Below are 20,402 nucleotides of genomic sequence, written 5' to 3' on the forward strand. Positions count from 1 at the left end.
CACCAGATCTCGAGTCATTCCCATTGATGAATTTTTGGTAAGTTAGAGTTCACAGGGCACTAGATATTTGTTTGAAGAAAAAGTTTCCATCCTGCTCCTTTGAATTCTCTTTTCACTGCGGTCAAAAATTAACGTTGCTTTGACCTCACTAACCATTAGATAATTAAATGATTGTTCTAAAAATTAAAAATTTCAAATAAAATTCTACACGTATATGGCTGGCTTCTCCTCTTTAGAAGATTTTCTTTAACTTCCTGTTGCATCTGTGGGACAGGAAATGAGGAGAAATTTTGCCAATATTATGCAGGCAGTAAAAAATAACCTTAACCCTTCCCTACTCTTTACTATACTGTTACTAAAAGTTTTGGCTGTACAAAGGCTTTGCAAGGTTACAGAGGAACTGAAAAAAAAAATCTCAAAGTAAATTAGAATATTTAAAATGACTCTCCTAATTTAGTTTGAGAAGTCATCAGCCAATGGTATTAATTTTACATTGTGTTTTCCTAGAATTTTATACCGGCAGCAGCAACTAGAGAAACGTCTGTTAGAGAGAAAGGAAATGGCACTTCACGATGAACAAGTTGAGATGGAGAGACAGAGGAGGCTGGAAGCACTGCGGCAGCAGGTGAGATGATCTGGAAATCCCATTTAGCTCTGTGTTTTGTGTCATAAGAGTCAGTGGAGGGCATCTATAGAGGATGTCTATGACCATTAAAGTGTTACTAAACTCAGAACCTGCATTCACTATATCTGGTCTCCCACAGTACACGGAAATGCAATTATTTTAGTAAATGTAAACTACTACAGTATATAGCAGTCTTGTGACTTGAATCGGTGTCTGCTTAAAGATTGTAGGAGGAGTTCATTCTCCCCTGATCCTCTGTATGGACAGTACTGATTGGCCCTGTGCTGATCACATGCACTCTCCCAAGAAAAAACAAACAACTCTACCAATACACACCAAAGTAAGCATGTGCAGCCTGACTCCTAGTGCTGTTTTATCAGGAGATGGGTTGGAGTCAGTTAAAAAAAAGGAGGATCAGAGAGACAGGATCAAACAGCCTTTATACACAATGCAGAGGATTAATCCCTTAGGTTCCACAGTGAGTTTAACAAGCATGCTTTACTGCATATACAGACTGTTTTTTTACGGTTGTGGGTTTAGTAACACTTTAAGCAATGACACGCGCTACCACTGCAACCCTTCTTCTCACAGTCTCTAAAGAGACTCTTTTGGAGTATCTAAAGACACAGGCCAGATGGGGCATCCTTGCTGTACAGGGACATACAATTAGCGGACCTCCAGCTGTTGCAGAACTACAAGTCCAATGAGGCAGAGCAAGATTCTGACAGCCACAAGCACGACACCCAGAGGCAGAGGCATGATGAGACTTGTAGTTTTGCAACAGCTGGAGGTCAGCTAATTGCATATCCCTGTTGTAGAATGAAATATACTAGGTTTCTGGTTGTCATGCTGATCTAATAGGTTTAATTCTTTTTAAATTACTGGCCTAGAACAAGTATGCATATAATGAGTTTTGATTTCCTATGCTGCATGCTTGTCCTAGGTCAGTGACAGCCAGAGGCAGCCATGAGACTAGCTTTTTAGAAAGAGGTTAGCAATGGTAGAGTGCCTGTTTCTCCCACCACAGGTTTCCTTGAAGGGGAAAGGTGGATCACATTGTTCCATTAGGATAAGAGATATCAAGGTGAATAAGTGCAGCTGGAGAGGGAAGCATGTACATGAACCTTTTGCTTTACCTAACATGGGCAAATCACATTCACAAGTTCACTTTAAAGTGTCACTAAAAGCAAAAAAAAAGAGGCATGTTGGATAGAGTAAGGGAGCGTCATAACCCTTGTCAGATGTTTTTATTTTTTTTGGCCATCTGTGTCCCATTGGGAAGATTTCCCATAGCCAAATTAGGAAGTGAGGAGATCCCTCCAAAGTGAGAGAATACTGGTGTGTCACCAGAACTAATCTCCCCATTGGAAGATTTCCCCTCTATTTATGTGCCGATGTCAACCCAAAATTTGAGTTTTTCTTTTACTTTCACTTTCAATAATAACAGGACAAATAGAGAGGGTGACTCTCCCTAACGAGGGCACAGGCAACAATAAAAACTGGGGCAGGTGCTTTAATCCCTCTCCACTCTATTCAAAACTGAAAAAAAATATTTTGCTGTTAGTGACACTTTAATTCTCTGACCTGAAAGCAATATGCATATTAGTAATTGTGACTTAGCTCTAGCCTCCTTTGCTACATGCTTGTCCTGTATCAGTTACTTAGAATGTATTGAAAGCACAGCACTGGCATGACATCCAGTTTACTATCATCTACAGAAAAAACAGCCAGCGTCACAGAGTGGCCACAGCAAACGATGACTTGCCAAGAATTATGTGCACCTGCACCTCAAATATCATTAAAGGATGATTAAAGTTGGCCATAAATGATTTAGTTTTTTTCGACAATGGGCTGATCCAAAGAAACGGAACAGATTCCCCCATCCACACAATTGATGTGGAAAGAGGAATTCTCCCCACTGCACTATTGTATTCTGAAAGCTGGGACTCCTCCACTGTCAGAAAACACTGATCTCAGAATACACTCATCAGAGCTGCAGCTGATTGGCTGCAGGTGCAGATCGAACGAAAATGTGCCAGTAGTCCTGTTCGAGAGGAATCGATCATTAGATCTACTCCTCTGGAATGGGAACGTCCATAGATGGATCAAAATTGGTCCAGTCCCTTCTGAACTGGATGGATTTCAGTTCACTCTGTTAATTATTTATTTTGTACCTTTCTCAGCTAGTTAGCAGTTTTATCTACATCACACAATGAAAGCAACCGAACAGGCAGAAAGTATTGTTTTCTTGCTGTGCTAATGATTTGGAGCTTGCCTTTACCAGTTACAAATATTGCCATGTAAACATAACACAGTTCAGTTTAAAATAAGTTACTCCTTATTCAGATCGGGCTTCTTTATGTATACATACAACCCATTGTTCATTGATTAAAGCTGTCAACTAATTGCTGTATACAACGTTTCAACTTTTCAAACTTTTCAAACTCTCATGATTCTTTAGTCCTGAGATAAGCAAATATTTATATGTGACATTTTGGTATTGGGTTGTCTGAAATCCAGGCAGCATTGCATTAAGAATCCATATTTTATAATTTAAAGTCACAGAAACCCTTTAACCTTTTTTCAAATACCTGTAAGCCAAGGATATCACTCAATTGTAAGTATCTGGTTTTTGTATTTACCATTAATGTAATGTTAAACATACTTTTAGAAATAAAAGAATTCAGAGCACCATGCATGGGACCATGCCACTCTGCTCCATTTCTGCTTTGTGCATGAGCGGCTGAAGCAGCTGCAACTTCAGTAATGGCACCAATATACCCAACAAAGAAGTCAGTGTCAATTACTAGTGGTAGGCAGTGCTGAAAATAAAGGTCACTCCTTGGACACGCTTCAACCTGTACATCGACACTTCAGCTTCATTCCTGTGGTGACCACATTGATTCAGCTAAGGGAGCCATTTTGGCATTGTTGTCACCCTAGAGCAGGCCTGAAACTGACCGGATTGTCAGGTTAAAATAAAGGATAGGAAAGGCTAGAGAATTAAAACAAGGTCAAAATGTAAACATGTAAAGTGTAAATCAAGCCTACACCACCTCCACCTCTACCTAAGAACTGTACTTGAGTCACCTCCATCAGATCATCCCCTGCAGCTTCTTTTGTACCACCTCCCCCTTCCTTTGGATTGTAAGCTTCATGAGCAGGACCCTCCTATTCCTTCTGTATGGAATTGCATTAAAATTGTGTTGTGTAGCCACTATTCAGCACTAGACTTGCCCTTCTTTATTTAATCCCTATGTCTTGTTTTAAAGTCATCTTATTCGTTCTTCATTTTCCAGAGTTTTCATAATTCACTCTTGCTGAGCGTCATTTTGCAGCAATGTCTCTAGCTCCTAGCAGATAGACTCTGGATTCTCACTGGTCATACATTTTTCCTCTTTTGTCTTGATCATTTATGGGTCATCTTTCTATCAGTGTGCTGTCTTTTTATGTTCTTGCAGGTTGCTGTGATAGCAGAATTTGATCCTGTCCGAATGATGAGTGACACGAAAGCCTGGAAAGCTAGAATGGGTATTGGGACAGAAGAGGAAGTCGTTCTTCAAAAACCTCTTTTTGAGTTACATACATACACTGAGCAGCAGGTAAGTGTGATATTCCCATCACTGCATCAATGGTTCTCTGTTAAAGACGAACTCCAGACAACAATAATAATAATTATACTAAAGCTCTTTCCTAAACCCCATGTACTGAATCAAAAATACTTTTCTTCTTACTTTGTTGCTGTTAGAGATATTGTAACCCAAAATCCCTGTGACCTCATTACAGGATTTAAAGTAGAAATCACACAACAGCAGTCTGGGTTGGAGGGGTTTGCAGGACACGCTACGTAGCTTACTTCCTATATGTATGCCTCTTACTAAACAATACGTTTTCCCTCCTCCTTTCCACTATGCTCCAGTGTATAGCATTGTTCCTGTTGTCTGGAACTCAGGGAGCTGGCAGTACTGACCAAGATAGGCAAGCACCACCTACTCAAGCTGCTTAACTCAGCCCTGTAGAGTAGAAGCCACTAGACCCAAAGGGCAGACTTGTGTATTAGAGCAGCAGCCTATTTAGTTTCTTTGCCACGAAAAAGTTAAAAGTCAGCAGCTACAAATACTGTAGCTGCTGACTTTTTAAATATTAGGGCACGTGCCTGTCAAGGGTTCCCGCGTTGTCAGCACCCCAGCCAATTTTCGGATCAGCTCTCGGGTGCTGTCGCTGCCATTCATGGTATGGGAAACCGGCAGTGAAGCCTTTAGGCATGTGCGAAGCATGCTGCGCTTTCTAAGTGGCCCAACGGCGGAGGAAGACGGAGGGGGCAAACTTCCGAGGGATGCTGCTGCGGAGCAGTCTCCCTGAAGTGGGGAGGGGAACCTGTCAAAAACGGGTCCCCGTTCCCCCTGAAAGGTACCAAATGTGGCACCGGAGGGGGGGGGGGCAGAAAGCAGAAAAGCAGAAGTTCCACTTTTAGGTGGAACTCCACTTTAAAGCTGTTCTAAAGGCTCATGAAGGTAAAAAAGAAACCTTCTGTGTGCAACAGCCCCCCCAGCCCTCCTAAAACTTACCTGAACCTGAACCCCATCTTGATCCAGTGATGGGTACAAAAGCCTCAGCTTTCCAGGAACTTTTATTCTTCATTGGCTAAGGCAGCAATAGGAGCGATTAGGCCAATCGGGAGAGGGAGGGGCGGGGCACCACAAACCAAAAACGCTATTTAATTAATGTTTTATATTCAAAGCAAACTCCCATTTATGCAAAAAATCACTTAGAAAAACACTCTCCTAGCATTTCTGGCCATGGCCATCTTGAGTAAGGGCAGACGATTCATGTAGAAGTTACTTCCTGAAATCCATCTGCCTTTAGCTTATACATGCAGGCAGTAGGGTGGGCTTAGCTGAGAAACCCCCTCCTATAGACTCCTGGGATGTATGGCATAATTTGCCTAGGCATGGAAGTTAGGAAGTAACTGAATTAAAGTAAAAACTGTTTAAGGCAAGTAAATATGATATACTTTACTATCTATGGACTAATGCTAGCAGCATGAGGATTCAAAATACTCAATGTTAATTGTGAAAGTGAATTTTCACTTTAAGCTGGCCGTAGATGGGTAGAATTTTTAATGAAATTCTTAGGAAAAGAAGGTTCTGAGAAAGGTTATTTTTCCAATCGTTAGTGGGTCAAATTGATGTTCATTTTTGAGCACAGTGCCGAGAATTTTTATTTTTTAATATTCATTTTTATTGTTTTTTTCAAAACCACACAAGGCAACTTAAAGAGCACACAATGTACGAAAGATTATGTACAGAATAAAAAAAGATTAATAGAGAGACAGAGGTAAGTAAAGGTTGTTAGAAGGTACAAAGCCATATGCACTAGTACATGAAATATAACCTAATGCAATTGTCATTAGTCAAAGAAAAATGTAACTACAATTTTATAGTCAGTAATAAAAAGAGCATTACATGAAGCCATTGTATAAGAAAATAGGTACATGCCACATAAAAGTTGGCTAAGGGAGGGACAAGAAAATGTTAAGTCGTAGGATAGAATTTTGTTTCTCCAACAAATTAATTTCTAATAGTGTATGTGGTTTTCGTTTGGTAAAACATTCGAAAATCAAATGTTAAAAGTAAATAAAATCTTTTGAACGGCTTTCGAATGTTCTGAGAATTTGTGTACGACTTTTCCTAAGAATTTTTGTTAGAAATTCTAACCATCTATGGCCAGCTTTACAGAGGAACTGTCTTGGCAATATGTTTTGTATCTGAACTATAGTCTTTCAGCACCTGTTTTATGTCCCAGCATGTTTTCCTTCAAACAGGACATTTTATTATCCTAGCACATCTTTCTTCACAAGAAGCCACTCATATGGCCAGCTTCACAGTGCCCATAGAGTGAGCCAGACCCGAGCTTTGTGAAACTGACCGTATAGGTGGTTTGAACAGGTGACTTTTTGTGAAGCACAACCTGCAGCTTTGACAGGGGAGTTCTATGTTCCCCTGTCGCCACTCACCTAGCCCTTGCTGTTTGGAGTTTATTGCATAGACAGCTGGTAACAAGAGCAGAGAACTCCGCTGTCATGGCGGCAGTGTATAATGGGACTTAAAACATATAGCGCCAATACAGTCAGTCCTCTTCCTGTGTAAGTACAGGGCTGACTAACAGAGCAACTGACCTGACTGGGGGAGGCTGGAGATGGAAGGTGGGACAAAAATTGAACCAGGAAGTCGCGCTTCCACTGTATAGGGTTTTGTAAAGCTGGCTATATGGGCAGCTGCATGGGTGGTGACAGGCAAGCCAAAAACTCCCTTGTCATGCTAAACGATCATGATGTCAAATCTAAGTTTATTTTGAATAATTTGAACTTCGAGTTATCTGACCGGCAGTGGTGGGTGGGGATAAGCTGTGCCACACCAAGTGCTAGCCCCTGCATGCTTCCAGTGGTGAAGACATGATGTATTGCCTAGTACATTGGGGAAGTAACAGAACTGGTTTACCAGCAGATAAGAAACAGAGTAGTCCTTCACACAAAAATAGGTTGCCTGATGACAGTAATGCCTGGTACATAGTATTTTTTTTTTTTTTTTGTTCAACTCAGCAGAAGAGGCTGAACAAAAAAAAAACTGAAGCTCTCGAGAGGAGCTTGCTGTACTAACTATCCAATGTTGGTACAGCGATCTCCCAGCTAAGCTATTGTGTTCTGGTACTAGTGATGACTGATCACAGAGATAACATGGCACACAGCCCCTCAGATTAGCTAGGTGGATCACCTGGGGGATCAGTTGCCCGATGTCTATTTATCCAGTGCTGTTCATAAATAGCTTTGGGTAGGTAAAAGCCCACCTATCCACTGTTGAAAGACATACATTGGTACTTAGATGGTTAATATAGTTTTTTTGACCTGAGTTAAATTTTTCTACTTAAGTATGCAAAAGATGGAATGGCTTTGACAGGAGTTTTAGGATAAATCAATGTTTGAGACTGATGAGCGTGTTTTATAAAGATTGTGGCAGGTCAATTAATGGTTCTGATATACGGTAAAATTGCAGAAGCCCAGTGTAATATATAATCAACCATTTTATCCACCCAGAACTACAGTTAAAGCTGACCCCCAGGCAAACCTCTACATAGATGTAATACACACGCTGTATGCTGGATGTTTTACTTTTGAATTTCTGTTCATTCATTTCTCAGATTTACACAGCCATGTGGATGACACCACTTTCTCTATAACAGATACAAACTGTAGAAGGAATACAGTGATGTCCTCTTTCCACTCCTAGCCTGCTGATTGAAAGAGCAGAAGCAGAATGATGAGATTGTCCCTCTGCTCACTCCACCCCTAAGCATGTTTCTTATCAGCTAGGGAGGAGCTCGTGTTCGTCTCGAACATCGGCCGTTCGTCTGTTCGGCGAATTCAGAACTTTGTGGACCGTTCCCACCAAATTCATGTGGCATGAACGGCCCACAATGCACTACGCCATCGCAGTGCATTGTTGGCTCATGACTGGCCAAGCATGCACTGTAACCCCGCATGCTTGGCCAATCACAGCGCCGGCAGCGAGGAGAGCCACAATTGGCCACAGGCAGGATGCCTGTGGCCAATTATAGCTCAGGGGGTTTAGTACATGCCCCACACTATATAAGGCCGCCAGCGTGGCGGCCTTGTGTAGTGTGTTGGCGTGCAGGGAAAGAGCTAGATAGGTAGGGACAGTGTGTTCTTTTCTCAGCCATCTGCAGGAGTTAGTGGGTGTTGTGTGTCTCCAGCACAGTATACACCTTTATCTACCCTTTATTACTGTTGTTCTCTAATACAGCCATCTGCATGAGTTAGTGGGTGTTGTGTGCCTCCAGCGCAGTATACACCTGTATCTACCCTTTATTGCTGGTGTTCTCTAATACAGGCATCTGCAGGAGTTAATTTCTGGTGTTGTCTGTTGCATAGCTTGCATATTAGCCTTTAAAATTAGCACTTTTGATTTTGAATGTTCGAGTCCCATAGACTTTAATAGGGTTCTAAAGTTCGTACGAATTTTCAGTCCATTCGAATGTTCTGGTGTGAACCAAACCGGGGGTTGTTCGGCTCATCCCTATTATCAGCACAAATCCATGCAGCCCACCTGATTGTCCTGCAATGCAGCCCTTGCTTCTCCCCATTTAATTGCTACTGTATAAGGGATTGCAAAAGACTGATAATAAGTACAAAACCGCTACTTACAATGGTCACATTAGAAAAAAATGACAAATAACATTATCGGTTTACATTCAGAGCTGCTTTAATGTTTTGTCTTTTATATCTGCATGAAGTTAATCAAAGTAGGATTTTTTTTTTTTTATCACGTATTTTGTAGTTAAGCGCTCTTAAGTACAACCTGAACTCTTCTATCTCCTATCCTTACAATTAGAGAGCATTTTGGTGGCCCTACACTACAGGATCAGACACAATAGAAATAGTTGTATCTGTTTCCTCTCCATTCAGTAGATTATTGCAGCACTGTGTCAGAACAGGGAAAACCCTCATTGCTTCATGGGAGCCAAGTTTTATTTCATGGTTAAGATCAGTTCTGCCTTGCTGAGGTCTCACACAGGTTTTTATTTTTGTACCTGACTCTTAAAGGCATGGGATTCCATTGGTGGCTATTTTACATTTCAAATTCTTGAGCAGGAGGCCTTTCAATAAAGAAATATTGCTAATCCATCATTCTTAAAATATTAGTTGATGGGCTGTCATGCTGATCCTACAGGTTAAAGCTAAAGCTTGATCAAAAAATAAATACCCCCCCCCCCCCATGGCTGCAGTCACTTCACATGTAATTCAAGTTTTCAAGAGAGTAGAACAGAGACCCATCACCTCCTCCATTGAGAAAAGCCTGTGGTGGAGAAAGGAGGAAAGTAGGATGAATGACAGGATTCTCTCCTCATTTAGAGACATTCCGTGTAAACAATGCATGGGCTTTTCTCAATGGATGAGAGGGGAGTAGGGGCAGGTTCACCTTGGGCCATGCTTTATACGGTTCAGCCCGAAGACCCAAAACTATTAATCCCATTGTGCTGGAAGTTCAGGGCCAGGAAGAGGACTGAGCACCCTGCAGAGAAGATTTCTACACAAAGCAGTATCCTTTACTGGGACATACTTCATTGGAGGAAAATTATGTGGCTGCAGCTATAAGGGAAATAACCATTTTTGACTTAAGTACTTTAGGCTACTGACCAACCAAGTCCACCGAAATAGACTTTGGACCTTACTCCCCCCTTACCAATGGGCACAATTGTTGGTCAGTGACTGTAAAATAGCATTTTACTGAGTAGATCATTGATGGCAGTCTAATTTTTCCTAAATTCGTGTGTACACAGGAAAAGTGTAATCGTTTTTTAAATAATGTCTTTATTTTTTATGGTTGGGACTAAAAATAAAATTTAAAAATATATAATATATAAACGGGTATCTATGAAATACTATGTTCTTTTATGCAACAAGCAGACAGGACTTGAGGCTCTTTCTACATGATTTCAAATATTTCCTTTGCTCTTTTGCTGCACACAACCCCTTTGTCACTATTGGACCAACATGCATGGCCCTATCTGGCACCAATGCAGATGACCATCCTGGCTGAACTTACAAGTAAGAACCCTCTTGCTGCTACTGTGCCAATGCTCACTACCCTACGCGTGATCATTGCATTGCACAGGAGGAAAAAAATCATAATGCAGTAGGCAACAAAAGATAATGCAGGAGACAACAAAGGATAGTGCAAAAGAAACAGATCATGGGGTGCATTCTCACAATATTTGGGATTCCCAGGCTTCCCAGAAGACTGAATGACATCAACATTGCCTAGGTGTAAACAATGTCATTTTTAGGTTTCTTTAGGTTTGCACCTAGCAATTTTGCTTGGGGAGGGTGGAGTGGAGGGGGTTTGTTTTACCTTTATTGTCCTGTATCTATACAGTATGTAATCATCCTATGACTGCTTTGAAGATACACATAAGGCCTGTCAATATGTGGCTATGGTGCTAGTCAGATGGATCTTTAAAATTGGTAAATGCCCTTGTACCCAGTGGTTGGGCTCAACTGTTTGTTTTATGTTCTTGTTATTAGATAAAGTACAGATTTTTAAAACCCATTAGAACCAAAGATGAATAAACTGAAGATGGTATATTGGTAAAGCATGGGGACTTATGTTGTCCTTTGAGGTATACGGACAGCTGTAACCTTTCAGCATCTTTTAGCATAGGGCAGCTAGCTCATCAAGCTTATATACAGTAAATGTCAGTATGTTTATTTCTCTGTATGTATGGGAATATTTATGTACCTATTTGTAGAATAATGTGCAACCTTTTCATGTCTTATAAACTTTGTGTATGTTTTGGATAGAGTAGGGAAGGATGAGAACCCCTAAAAAGTTTTTATTTTTGTCTTTGTCCCTATTCGGTAGATACATGCTGTCTATATCTCCTGGTGACAGAACATTTTGCAGATATCACCAAAACTAGAGGTGTGGATAAACCTTCCAACAAGAGGAGTTTTAACAATGAACTATTCTAGACATTAATAAAAATAACAATAAAAGTTTTGGCTATGTATACTCTTTAAAATTGGCTTAGTAGTCAGCACTATAGACTTTCAGCATTGGGGTGATGCAACACTGCAATCACACAGAGAGCAACACATTGAATTGTATACTCTTAGCTAAAGTTTCTGAGACCTAGGATTCATTAAGGAAGAGCTCTGCAGTAACTCTTTCTCATCCAGGTGAAACTGGCTCTATGGAATTTTTATGCACCACATAGGACAAGGCAGTGATTGTCCTGAAGCTAAGTGGATGTGTCATAGACAGTCAGTTGGTTTTGTGGTGTCTACAGTCGGGATGTACAGTATGCCTAAAGCAATGTCCTTTTATTAAAATTCAGTCGACATAAAGTGGGAAGAGGAAGGGGAGAAAATGAAAGAGCAGCACAGTTTTCCACCAAGCTTCAGAGTCCGAAGCAGATGGGACAGAAACAAGCGAGGCCAAAATTCTTCTTTAAAATCTCCCCCTGAAATATGATTCTGTAAGCTAGCTAAGTTTTTGATTACATGTTCAAGTTTAAATCCTGTACTTTTATTTTATTGTTGAATATATGAACTGCAGTCATCTGGCCTTTTCAAAGATAGGTTTGACAAACAGTTTGTAAGTTGCCAAGTGCAGATCTGCTGAGATCACTTTGTTTTTTTTCTTGACTGACAGCTCGCCAAGTCTGGTGACTCTTTTGTGCGATGTCTATCATAACCCAGAGATGTGCATTTGGTCTCCTCGGTACTCTTGTCTTTGTTTGACACTTCTGGACTCATAACTATTGATAGACACGAGTGCTTTGCTCAGCTGCTGCAGCTGACCTTTATCCACGCAGTCTTATTTTTTGAATGTGAAATGTTCTGTTGTTTTGTGAATAGTGTTTATCTAAGCCACTGACAGCTCTGCAGAAGCTGATCTGTGTTCAGATGCTCCAACCTCCTGACCAGCTCTGATGAATTGGCCAGCATGAGGGCTGTCAGCGGTCAGAACTGCTACAAAAAATAGCTCCACAACATTCCCAAACCACTTAACATTTTGAACTTGTACCAAAAATAAAACTGCATTACAAATATACTGTTGTATGATTGTTCATAGAAGTGAAATCATCTCAACAAATAGAGCATTAGTAGCAATAAATACAAGCTAAAAATAATTTTTTTTTGCAAACCATCCTAAATACAGCTGCTTTTAAAATCCTCTGTATTGCTATATGTCATTATATAGTGAGTAAAAAATTATGCATGTCTACCCAGTACCATCAAAACCAAACAATTATATGCTCAGAACCCTAAAGAAGAAGACACCACCACTCCAAATCCCTTGTGTATCTTGTCTCGGTTCAATGTCTGTGCTAGGTGCTGGTCCTGTAAGGAGCACATCCCGCTCCACATAAGTACCAAGCTTTAAAGATCAAGGCCCTACCCTACCTCTACAATTCAACCCAATTTGTGTGAAACGCGCCAGTAGAGTTTGGCCAAGAGTGTGGATTGTGCAGGTGCCGATGGATTTGTAATAAAAACTGAATGGTTGCTATCATTAGAGTGTGGCCCTGATCTTTGCACCTTTGCGCTCAGAGCCCTAAATTTATTGATCTGGAAGAAAGTTAAATAAAAACATTTTATAAAGCAAATTATAAAGCAAGATCCAATTTGCACCATACTAGTCCTTGTATATCCCTTTCATGCCTAAGCCCATTTCTGACATTTGTTGCTTACAAGTTAAAATCCATATTTTTTGCTAGAAAATTACTTAGAACCCCCAAACATTATATCTATATTTTTTAGCAGAGGAAAATGGTGATCGTTGCAATATTTTATGTCACGCGGTTTTTCAAACACATTTTTGGGGTAAAAAATACACTTTCATTAATAAAAAGAAAACAGAACAGTAAAGTTAGGCCAATTTTTTTGTATAATGTAAAAGATTATGTTACGCCAAGTAAATAGATACCTAATATGTCATGCTTTGAAATTGTACACACTCATGGAATAGCAACAAACTACGGTAACTAAAAATCTCCATAGGCATTGTTTAAAAAAAATAATTAACAGTTACCAGATTAGAGTTACAGAGGAGGTCTTTTGCTAGAATTATTGCTCTCACTCTGACGATTGTGGCGATTCCTCACATGTGTGATTTGAACACTGTTTACATTTGCGGGGGCGCAACTTACGTATGTGTTTTCTTTGCTGCTCGAGCATGCAGGGACGGGGGCACTTTAAATCCCTCCTTTGCACTTAAAAGTATTCAGATTGCCAAAAACTGTAATTCTAAATACTGTAATTTTTTTAAATCGTGCCATTGTGACATCACTTCTGTGATGGTAGATCGGAGACCCGATCGGAGCCAAATGCGCCTTAGTTCAGGTCTCGGCCTAGCTAGCGGAAGCGCCAGCTGGGTGCTCGGGTCTCCTGGTGGGACAAGAGGCCCGGGAAGAGTGGCGGAAGGTTGCGGGAGGGGGAATGTCGAGCGGCTTTTAGCTGCATTGGTTGTTATCCCTAAAAAACGGTACTGGGCTGATGCCTGCAGCTATCCACAGGACAGCTATTAGTCATGTACTTGACTTAAAAAATCTGGCTTTTATGGAAGAGTGGCAAGAAGAAAGCCACTGTTGAAAGAAATGCATAAGAAGTTCCATTTGTAGTTTACAAGAAGCCATGTGGGGAACACAGCAAACATGTGGAAGAAGGTGCTTTGGTCAGATAAGACCAAAAATAACCTTTTTGACCTAAAAACAAAACGCTATGTGTGGTGGAAAACTAACACTACAAGTAACCCTGAACACACCATCCCCGCCGAAAAACATGGTGGTGGCAGCACCCTAAATAGTTAGTGGATTGAGGGTGCAGTCAGTGTAGAATATATAACCCAGTGCACAGTATATAGTGCAGTCAGTGTAGTGTATATAGTGCAGTGCAGAGTATATAATACAGTGTATTGAAGGGGAACCCTATGACTGAATTAAGGGGGAAAAAAGACAAAATCTGGTCTGGTATAGATTTTACTTTTCAATATTTTTATTGAAGTAACAATGTAATTTAAAGCAAATATTGCAGCTGCTGACTTTTACAATAGTGACACTTACCTGTCCAGCGTGCCCGCGATGTCGGCACCCGAAGCCGGTCTCTCAATCGTCTCTCGGGTGCTGCCGCCGCCATCTTGGGTATGGCAATCAGGAAGTGGAGCCTTTCGGCTTCATTTCCCGGTTCCCTACTGCGCATGCGCGAGTCGCGCTGCGCAATAAGGATGGACCCGCTGCCTCTGGGATCTGTGTGTTTCCCAGCAGGCAGCGGGGGACTTTCGGAAAGGGGCGTAATCTACGCCCCTTTCCGCAGAGAGCTATCCCGGAAGTGGGTGCAGATACCTGTACTGTACAGGTACCTGCACCCCCCTCCCCCCTCCCCCCTGAAAGGTGCCAATTGTGGCGCCGGAGGGGGGGAGGATTCCAATGAGCGGAAGGTCCACTTTAGGGTGGACCTCCGCTTTAAGGCACAATTAATAAACAATAACGTAAACAAAGGTGAAAATTGAGCACACACAGAGAGTGCCTTTTCTTTAAAATGGTCATAAACACAACTTTTGAAGAGACAGAGCAATCTCAACATAAGATTTGTATGGTGGGAGCACCAATAAAAATGGCCATATAACATAAAAAAAGTCATTAACTGTAGAGTCAAGAAATATATATCTGATCAGCTAGGGACCGGTTGCGTATTGTCACATCAAGCTACTTTAACATGTAATATTAGGAATGACTGTCACAGGTAGAAAGAAATATGGCGTAAGGAACAGGGGGGGGGGGGGGGGGTAAGGAAATGGGTTAGGGTGGGAAGAAAGAAAGAGGCCAATGTAAAGGAAACCCCTGTGCACATTTCTACTAATCTCATATCAGCATAGAAATACACGTTCTGTCAAAGCATCTTGCAGTTATCCTGATATAGATTTTAAGGGGAACTCCATGCCAAAATGTTAAAAAGAATTGTCGTTGAGTCCCCCCAAAATCCTTACCAGACCCTTATCCGAACATGCAGCCTAGCAGGCCAGGAAAGGTGGGGGATGAGCGAGCACCCCTCCCCCTGAACCTTACCAGGCTGCTTGCCCTCAACAAAAAGAAAAAACAAAAAAGCTATGCCTTGATGGCTTGCCTCCCGGCGACTGCTGCCTCTTCACTTTGACAGCTGTTATAGACCGGGCCACCTGATGATGTAACCGAGTGACCGCGCCCCCTTCTAACATCATGTGATGTCATGTGTCACCAGAGGGCGGCAGGGTCACAAGTGGGAAGTACGTTTTCATAATTATAGTAGCCTGTGATAAAAATCTCTTGGGAGAAATTTCATGATACAGGAGTCCCAGACTCTCCAGAATTTAGGCATTGTGTTCCTCCGCTGTGCCGTTACATTAACTAATATCTAATGCATTCTGGTTTTAACCTCTGAAAGAGGTATGCATGCTGTTAGCAGGCACATGCTATAACCTGTTTGCCAGCTGTGAGAACATGAGTAGAAATTGAGATTTAGAGAGTCCTTCAGGTTTGCAATTCAGGGAGGCCTCAGGGGAGTCCAGTGTAGGAGCAGGACGAAAAAAAGGGCACATAGGATTTGGAGCACTTTCTGCCAAAGGTTTTGGGCTATTGGACAGGGCCACCAAATGTGGAAGAAGGTTCAGCGTTCCAGAAGACCACGAAAGCAATATGCCGATGAGTCAGCCAAGGTGTGTGTCAGTCTACTTGGAACAATGTACCATCAAAGTAGTACTTTATAATTACCGTAGTTTCCACCACCACTGCATTCCTGGAAAATGATTTCATAGTTGCCCAGATTGAGATTCACCCAAGGGTTGTTGCAAGTCCTGTTCCTGTTTCAAGACGTAATTTAAAGAGTGGGCCAAGAGGTGCTCTCTTGGCCAGGGAAATCACAATATTTTCAATGGTGCCCATTCTCATCAATGCAGTGCAATTTTGGAAAAGGTTCCTGCACTACTTTGGTATGATTTCAGTGTGATCTGGCTCCATAGAATATGCAAACCACAAACCGCACGAAAACTGCATCAAAATCGCATTGTGTAAACCGAGCCTATATATGAGGTGTAAAATTTGGACTAATGCCTTATACACACGATCAAACAATCCGGTGGAAAAGTCCGGCAAACTGAAGTCCGCCGGACAATCCGCCCATGTGTAGCCTCCGGCGGACTTTTTTTCCCAAAAGTCTGGTGGACTAAGAAAGTATTTTTGCACTCCAATCTGTCCGCCGGACTCGCTTTTCGGCGGACAGTACGGCCGTGTGTGTGCTAGTCCGCCATACTTTTGAAATGAGCGGACTTTTCTCACGCGGAGAAATGTCCGCTCATTTTGAGCGCGTCTCCAGGTAGCCGGGGCCAGTATGGACTTAAAGGGGAACCCCTATGCCGAAAAACCGGCGTGGGGGTCCCTCCTAGGTCCACATCAGACCCTTGTCTGAGCACGCTACTCGGCCGGCCAGGAAAGGGGGTGGGGATGAGCGAGCGCCCCCCCTCCTGAGCCAGGCCGCGTGTCTTCAACATGGGGGGGTGCATTGGGGAAGGGGGGCCGCGCGACCCCCCACCCCAAAGCACCTTGTCCCCATGTTGATGAGGACAAGGGCCTCTTCCTGACAACCCTGGCCGTTGGTTGTTGGGGGCGGGGGGCTTATTGGAATCCATGAGCCTCCTTTAATAAGGGGGCCCCCAGATATCGGCCCCCCACCTGTAAAAAAAAAAGTTAAAAAACACAACACACAAGGGTTAAAATAGTTTATTGCACAGCTCCGGGGGTCTTCCGTCTTTGGGGGTCTTCTATCCGGACTTCTCCACTATCTTCTGCTAGCTCTTTTACTAGCGGAGGAGCCCGGCTTTCTTCTTCGCCGCCGCCCTCTTCTTCCGACTTCGGGGGTCCTGTCCCCGTCTTCGGTCTTCTGTCGCCGCTGTCGCCGTCTTCTGTTCTTCTGTTCTCTTCTTCTCATCTTTTCTTCTCTTCAGATGTTGCCTCGTCGCTGTCTCTGCTCACAATGACGGGGACGCGGCGTGCGGCGACTTATATAGGGACATCGCCGGGTGATGTCCCCGCCCATTTTGATGTCACAGGCCCAGAGGATGCTGGGACTGTGACATCATAATGGGTGGGGACATCATCCGGTGATGTCCCTATATAAGTTGCAGCGCGCCGCATCCCTGCCATTGTGAGCGGAGGCACCAACGAGGCAACATCTGAAGAGAAGAAGAGAAGAACAGAAGACGGTGACAGCGGCGACAGAAGACCGTCCACCGCCTGTAAAAGAGCTAGAAGAAGGCACGGTGGCCCGGCAAGAAGAACCGAAGAGGGAGATAAGACCTCCGAAGAGGGGGACAAGACCCTCGAAGTCGGAAGAAGAGGGCGGCGGCGGCCAAAAAGAATGCCGGGCTCCTCCGCTAGTAAAAGAGCTAGCAGAAGATAGTGGAGGAGTCCGGCGAGAAGACCCCCGAAGATGGACAGAAGACCCCCGGAGCTGTGCAATAAACTATTTTAACCCTTGTGTGTTGTGTTTTTTTTTCACAGGTGAATGGGTAGGGGTACATTGTACCCCATACTAATTCACATAGGGTGGGGGGCCGGTATCCGGGGGGCCCCCTTATTAAAGGGGGCTCCCAGATTCCGATAAGCCCCCTGCCTGCAGACCCCAATAACCAACGGCCAGGGTTGTCGGGAAGAGGCCCTTGTCCTCATCAACATGGGGACAAGGTGCTTTGGCGGCCCCCCCTTCCCCAAGGCACCCCCCCATGTTGAGGGCACGTAGCCTGGTATGGCTCAGGAGTGGGGGGGCGCTCGCTCGTCCCCACCTCCCTTTCCTGGCCGGCCGGGTAGCGTGCTCGGATAAGGGTCTGATATGGACCTGGGGGGACCCCCCATGCCGATTTTTCGGCGTAGGGGTTCCCCTTTAAGTCCATACCAGGTGACGGGGCCAGCGACGCCTCCTTCGCTGGACCCGGCTGCCTGGAGACACGCTCAAAATGAGCGGACTTTCCTCCGCGTGTGTGGGCGAGTCCGTTCATTTCAAAAGTACGGCGGATAGTCCGGCGCACTTAGTATGCCGTATTAGTCCGCTGAAAAAGTGCCGTGTGTGGGCAAGTAGCCCGTTCGGAAAGTCCGACGGACAATCCGGCGGGAAGTCCGCCAGACTAAGTCCGCCGGATAGTCTGCTACGTGTGTACGCGGCATTCGCCTTTACTATTAGTAGCCCTTTTTTTTGTGCTTTGATAAATATATTTCATGCTTTTTTGGAGTAACTTACAGAGTTTGATAGATCCAGAACCTGTGGGTGACAATGTTACCTTTTTCTTTGTTAATGGCTTTATAATTATGAACTTTTTTTTTTTAAACCTTCTATCAGATGTAGCAATATCTGTACATGTGCTCTATATGTGTATTTAACCAGTCATCTTTTAAAAGCTCTGTCTTGCTTATTTTTTGTCAGATTGTTTCCGATCCGAGGTTCAGAGTTGAAATGGCGCTTCGTGATGCCGGTCTTCATAAGACTTCCTATGCTAAAGAAATCTTACCTAAAATCCTTCCATCAAAACCACCGAGAAAGGACATGGAGTCCACCGTGTTTAAAAAATAGCACAACCTGTGCTGTATCACCCATTTATCATTCAATTATTTATAGTGTTACTGAGGTTGTCATTACATTCCTGTTACCATGGGAGTGCTGCCGCATGCACACTGACCTGGCAGCAAATGGACAAATATATCAGGTTATGGCTGTGCAGTAAGTATCATTATATTCGGCATGTGGATGGAGATTGAGACATTACATGTGAGAGATAGACCAGAGGTGACAGCTACACTGCTGCTCTGGAATTTAACAGCCTTTCTTGTTTACAAAGTGTTTATTGCCAGAAGCGTTACATAAATTGCAGGACATTTTGCTGGAGTTGTGATTGCAGCAGAAGGAGCACAAGATGGATTTTGTAGCGGTACAGGTGACTTGTCTGACCATGGGGGTATAAGAGCTGGAGAGAGCAGTCACCTAAAGGGCATCAGGATCAAGATACTATAATATCATTATATTGATATATTATATGATTATATTCATATTTCACCGCACATTGTAACTTCTCATTTATCAGTCAAACCTGTCTTACAAATAAATAAAACCTTTCATCTAAAGGTTAAGTAAATACCTACAGTAATTGTACAGTGTGTGTATATATAAGACACAAATTAATGCAGCGTTTTTTTATTATTGTTACATCATTAAACGTATTGTTTTTTATCGGGGTCTCCAACTTTCAAAACAAAAAAGGCAGTTTACTGCCCTTCAGACCTTATGGGGGCCGGCCCGTGGTCAGCAAGAGAGGAAAATGCCCTCACATCAATGGGAGTAAACAATGCCCCATCTTTAGAATCAGCGAGATGAATTGTGCCCCATCGTTCGTGTTATTGGGAGGAACTGTGCCCCATTGTTAAAAGTATAAATCCACCAATGGGGGGTTAGTAGGTTGCTAATCCGAGAGTAAGTATAAAGAGACAAATATCCCCCAAAGAAAGTATAAGGGAATGTAGGCAACAAGGGAAAATTAATAGAGGGATATTAATAGAAATTATATAAATAATATTTATTTGTAGAAAATATAAAATTATTAAGGTGCAAACATCACCAAAAGTGTAATTGATAAAAACAACAAGTTACAATCATGAATCGTTGGTGCATGGTAATTGTAGATATTTATCCCGATGTGTTTCAGGACAATTATGCAGCCCTTTCATCAGGGGCGTTCAAAGCAGGATGAAACTATCATAGCACATTCTAAAAATAAAAAATAAAAATAATAGAAAACAAATAAAACGGAACAAACCAAACACAGGGAAAGCAAAAATCATAAACTCATCATGAACAAGGGCATGGTGAGTTTATGCTTTTTTGTGAATGTATATATTCTATTCTATTTTTCATGATTTAAGTATTAACTTTATGATTACGATTTTTATAATTTTGTTTCAATAAATAATTTAATTGTTTTATATTTATTTTATTTTTTATTGTTTATTGACTTAAAAATCCCAATACTGGAGGTATTCTATTATTGGGATACATGAAGAAGGCTTGCATGTACAGTATCTCACAAAAGTGAGTACACCCCTCACATTTTTGTAAATATTTTATTATATCTTGTCTGCTTGTCTTCAGCAAACTGTTTGCAGTCTTTCTTGTGCATCATCT

The 20,402-nt window shown here is 42.4% G+C and overlaps 1 protein-coding gene across 1 annotated transcript in view; it reads left to right on the plus strand.

Moving 5' to 3' along the window:
• The window catches only part of CCDC148 (coiled-coil domain containing 148), a 416,154-nt gene extending 395,954 nt beyond the window's left edge, over positions 1-20,200 (plus strand). The window contains exons 13-15 of the mRNA XM_077447650.1: positions 508-625; positions 4,087-4,227; positions 18,654-20,200. Of these exons, the coding sequence (XP_077303776.1) occupies positions 508-625; positions 4,087-4,227; positions 18,654-18,800 (406 nt within the window). The 3' untranslated portion in view covers positions 18,801-20,200. The remainder of the gene's footprint in view (positions 1-507; positions 626-4,086; positions 4,228-18,653) is intronic.
• The last annotated feature ends 202 nt before the right edge of the window (positions 20,201-20,402 follow it).

Source organism: Lithobates pipiens, unplaced genomic scaffold (genome assembly GCF_037356315.1).
Source record: "Lithobates pipiens isolate NorthernLeopardFrog02 unplaced genomic scaffold, aLitPip1_a1.2 Scaffold_22, whole genome shotgun sequence".
Taxonomy (NCBI): Eukaryota; Metazoa; Chordata; class Amphibia; order Anura; family Ranidae; genus Lithobates; species Lithobates pipiens.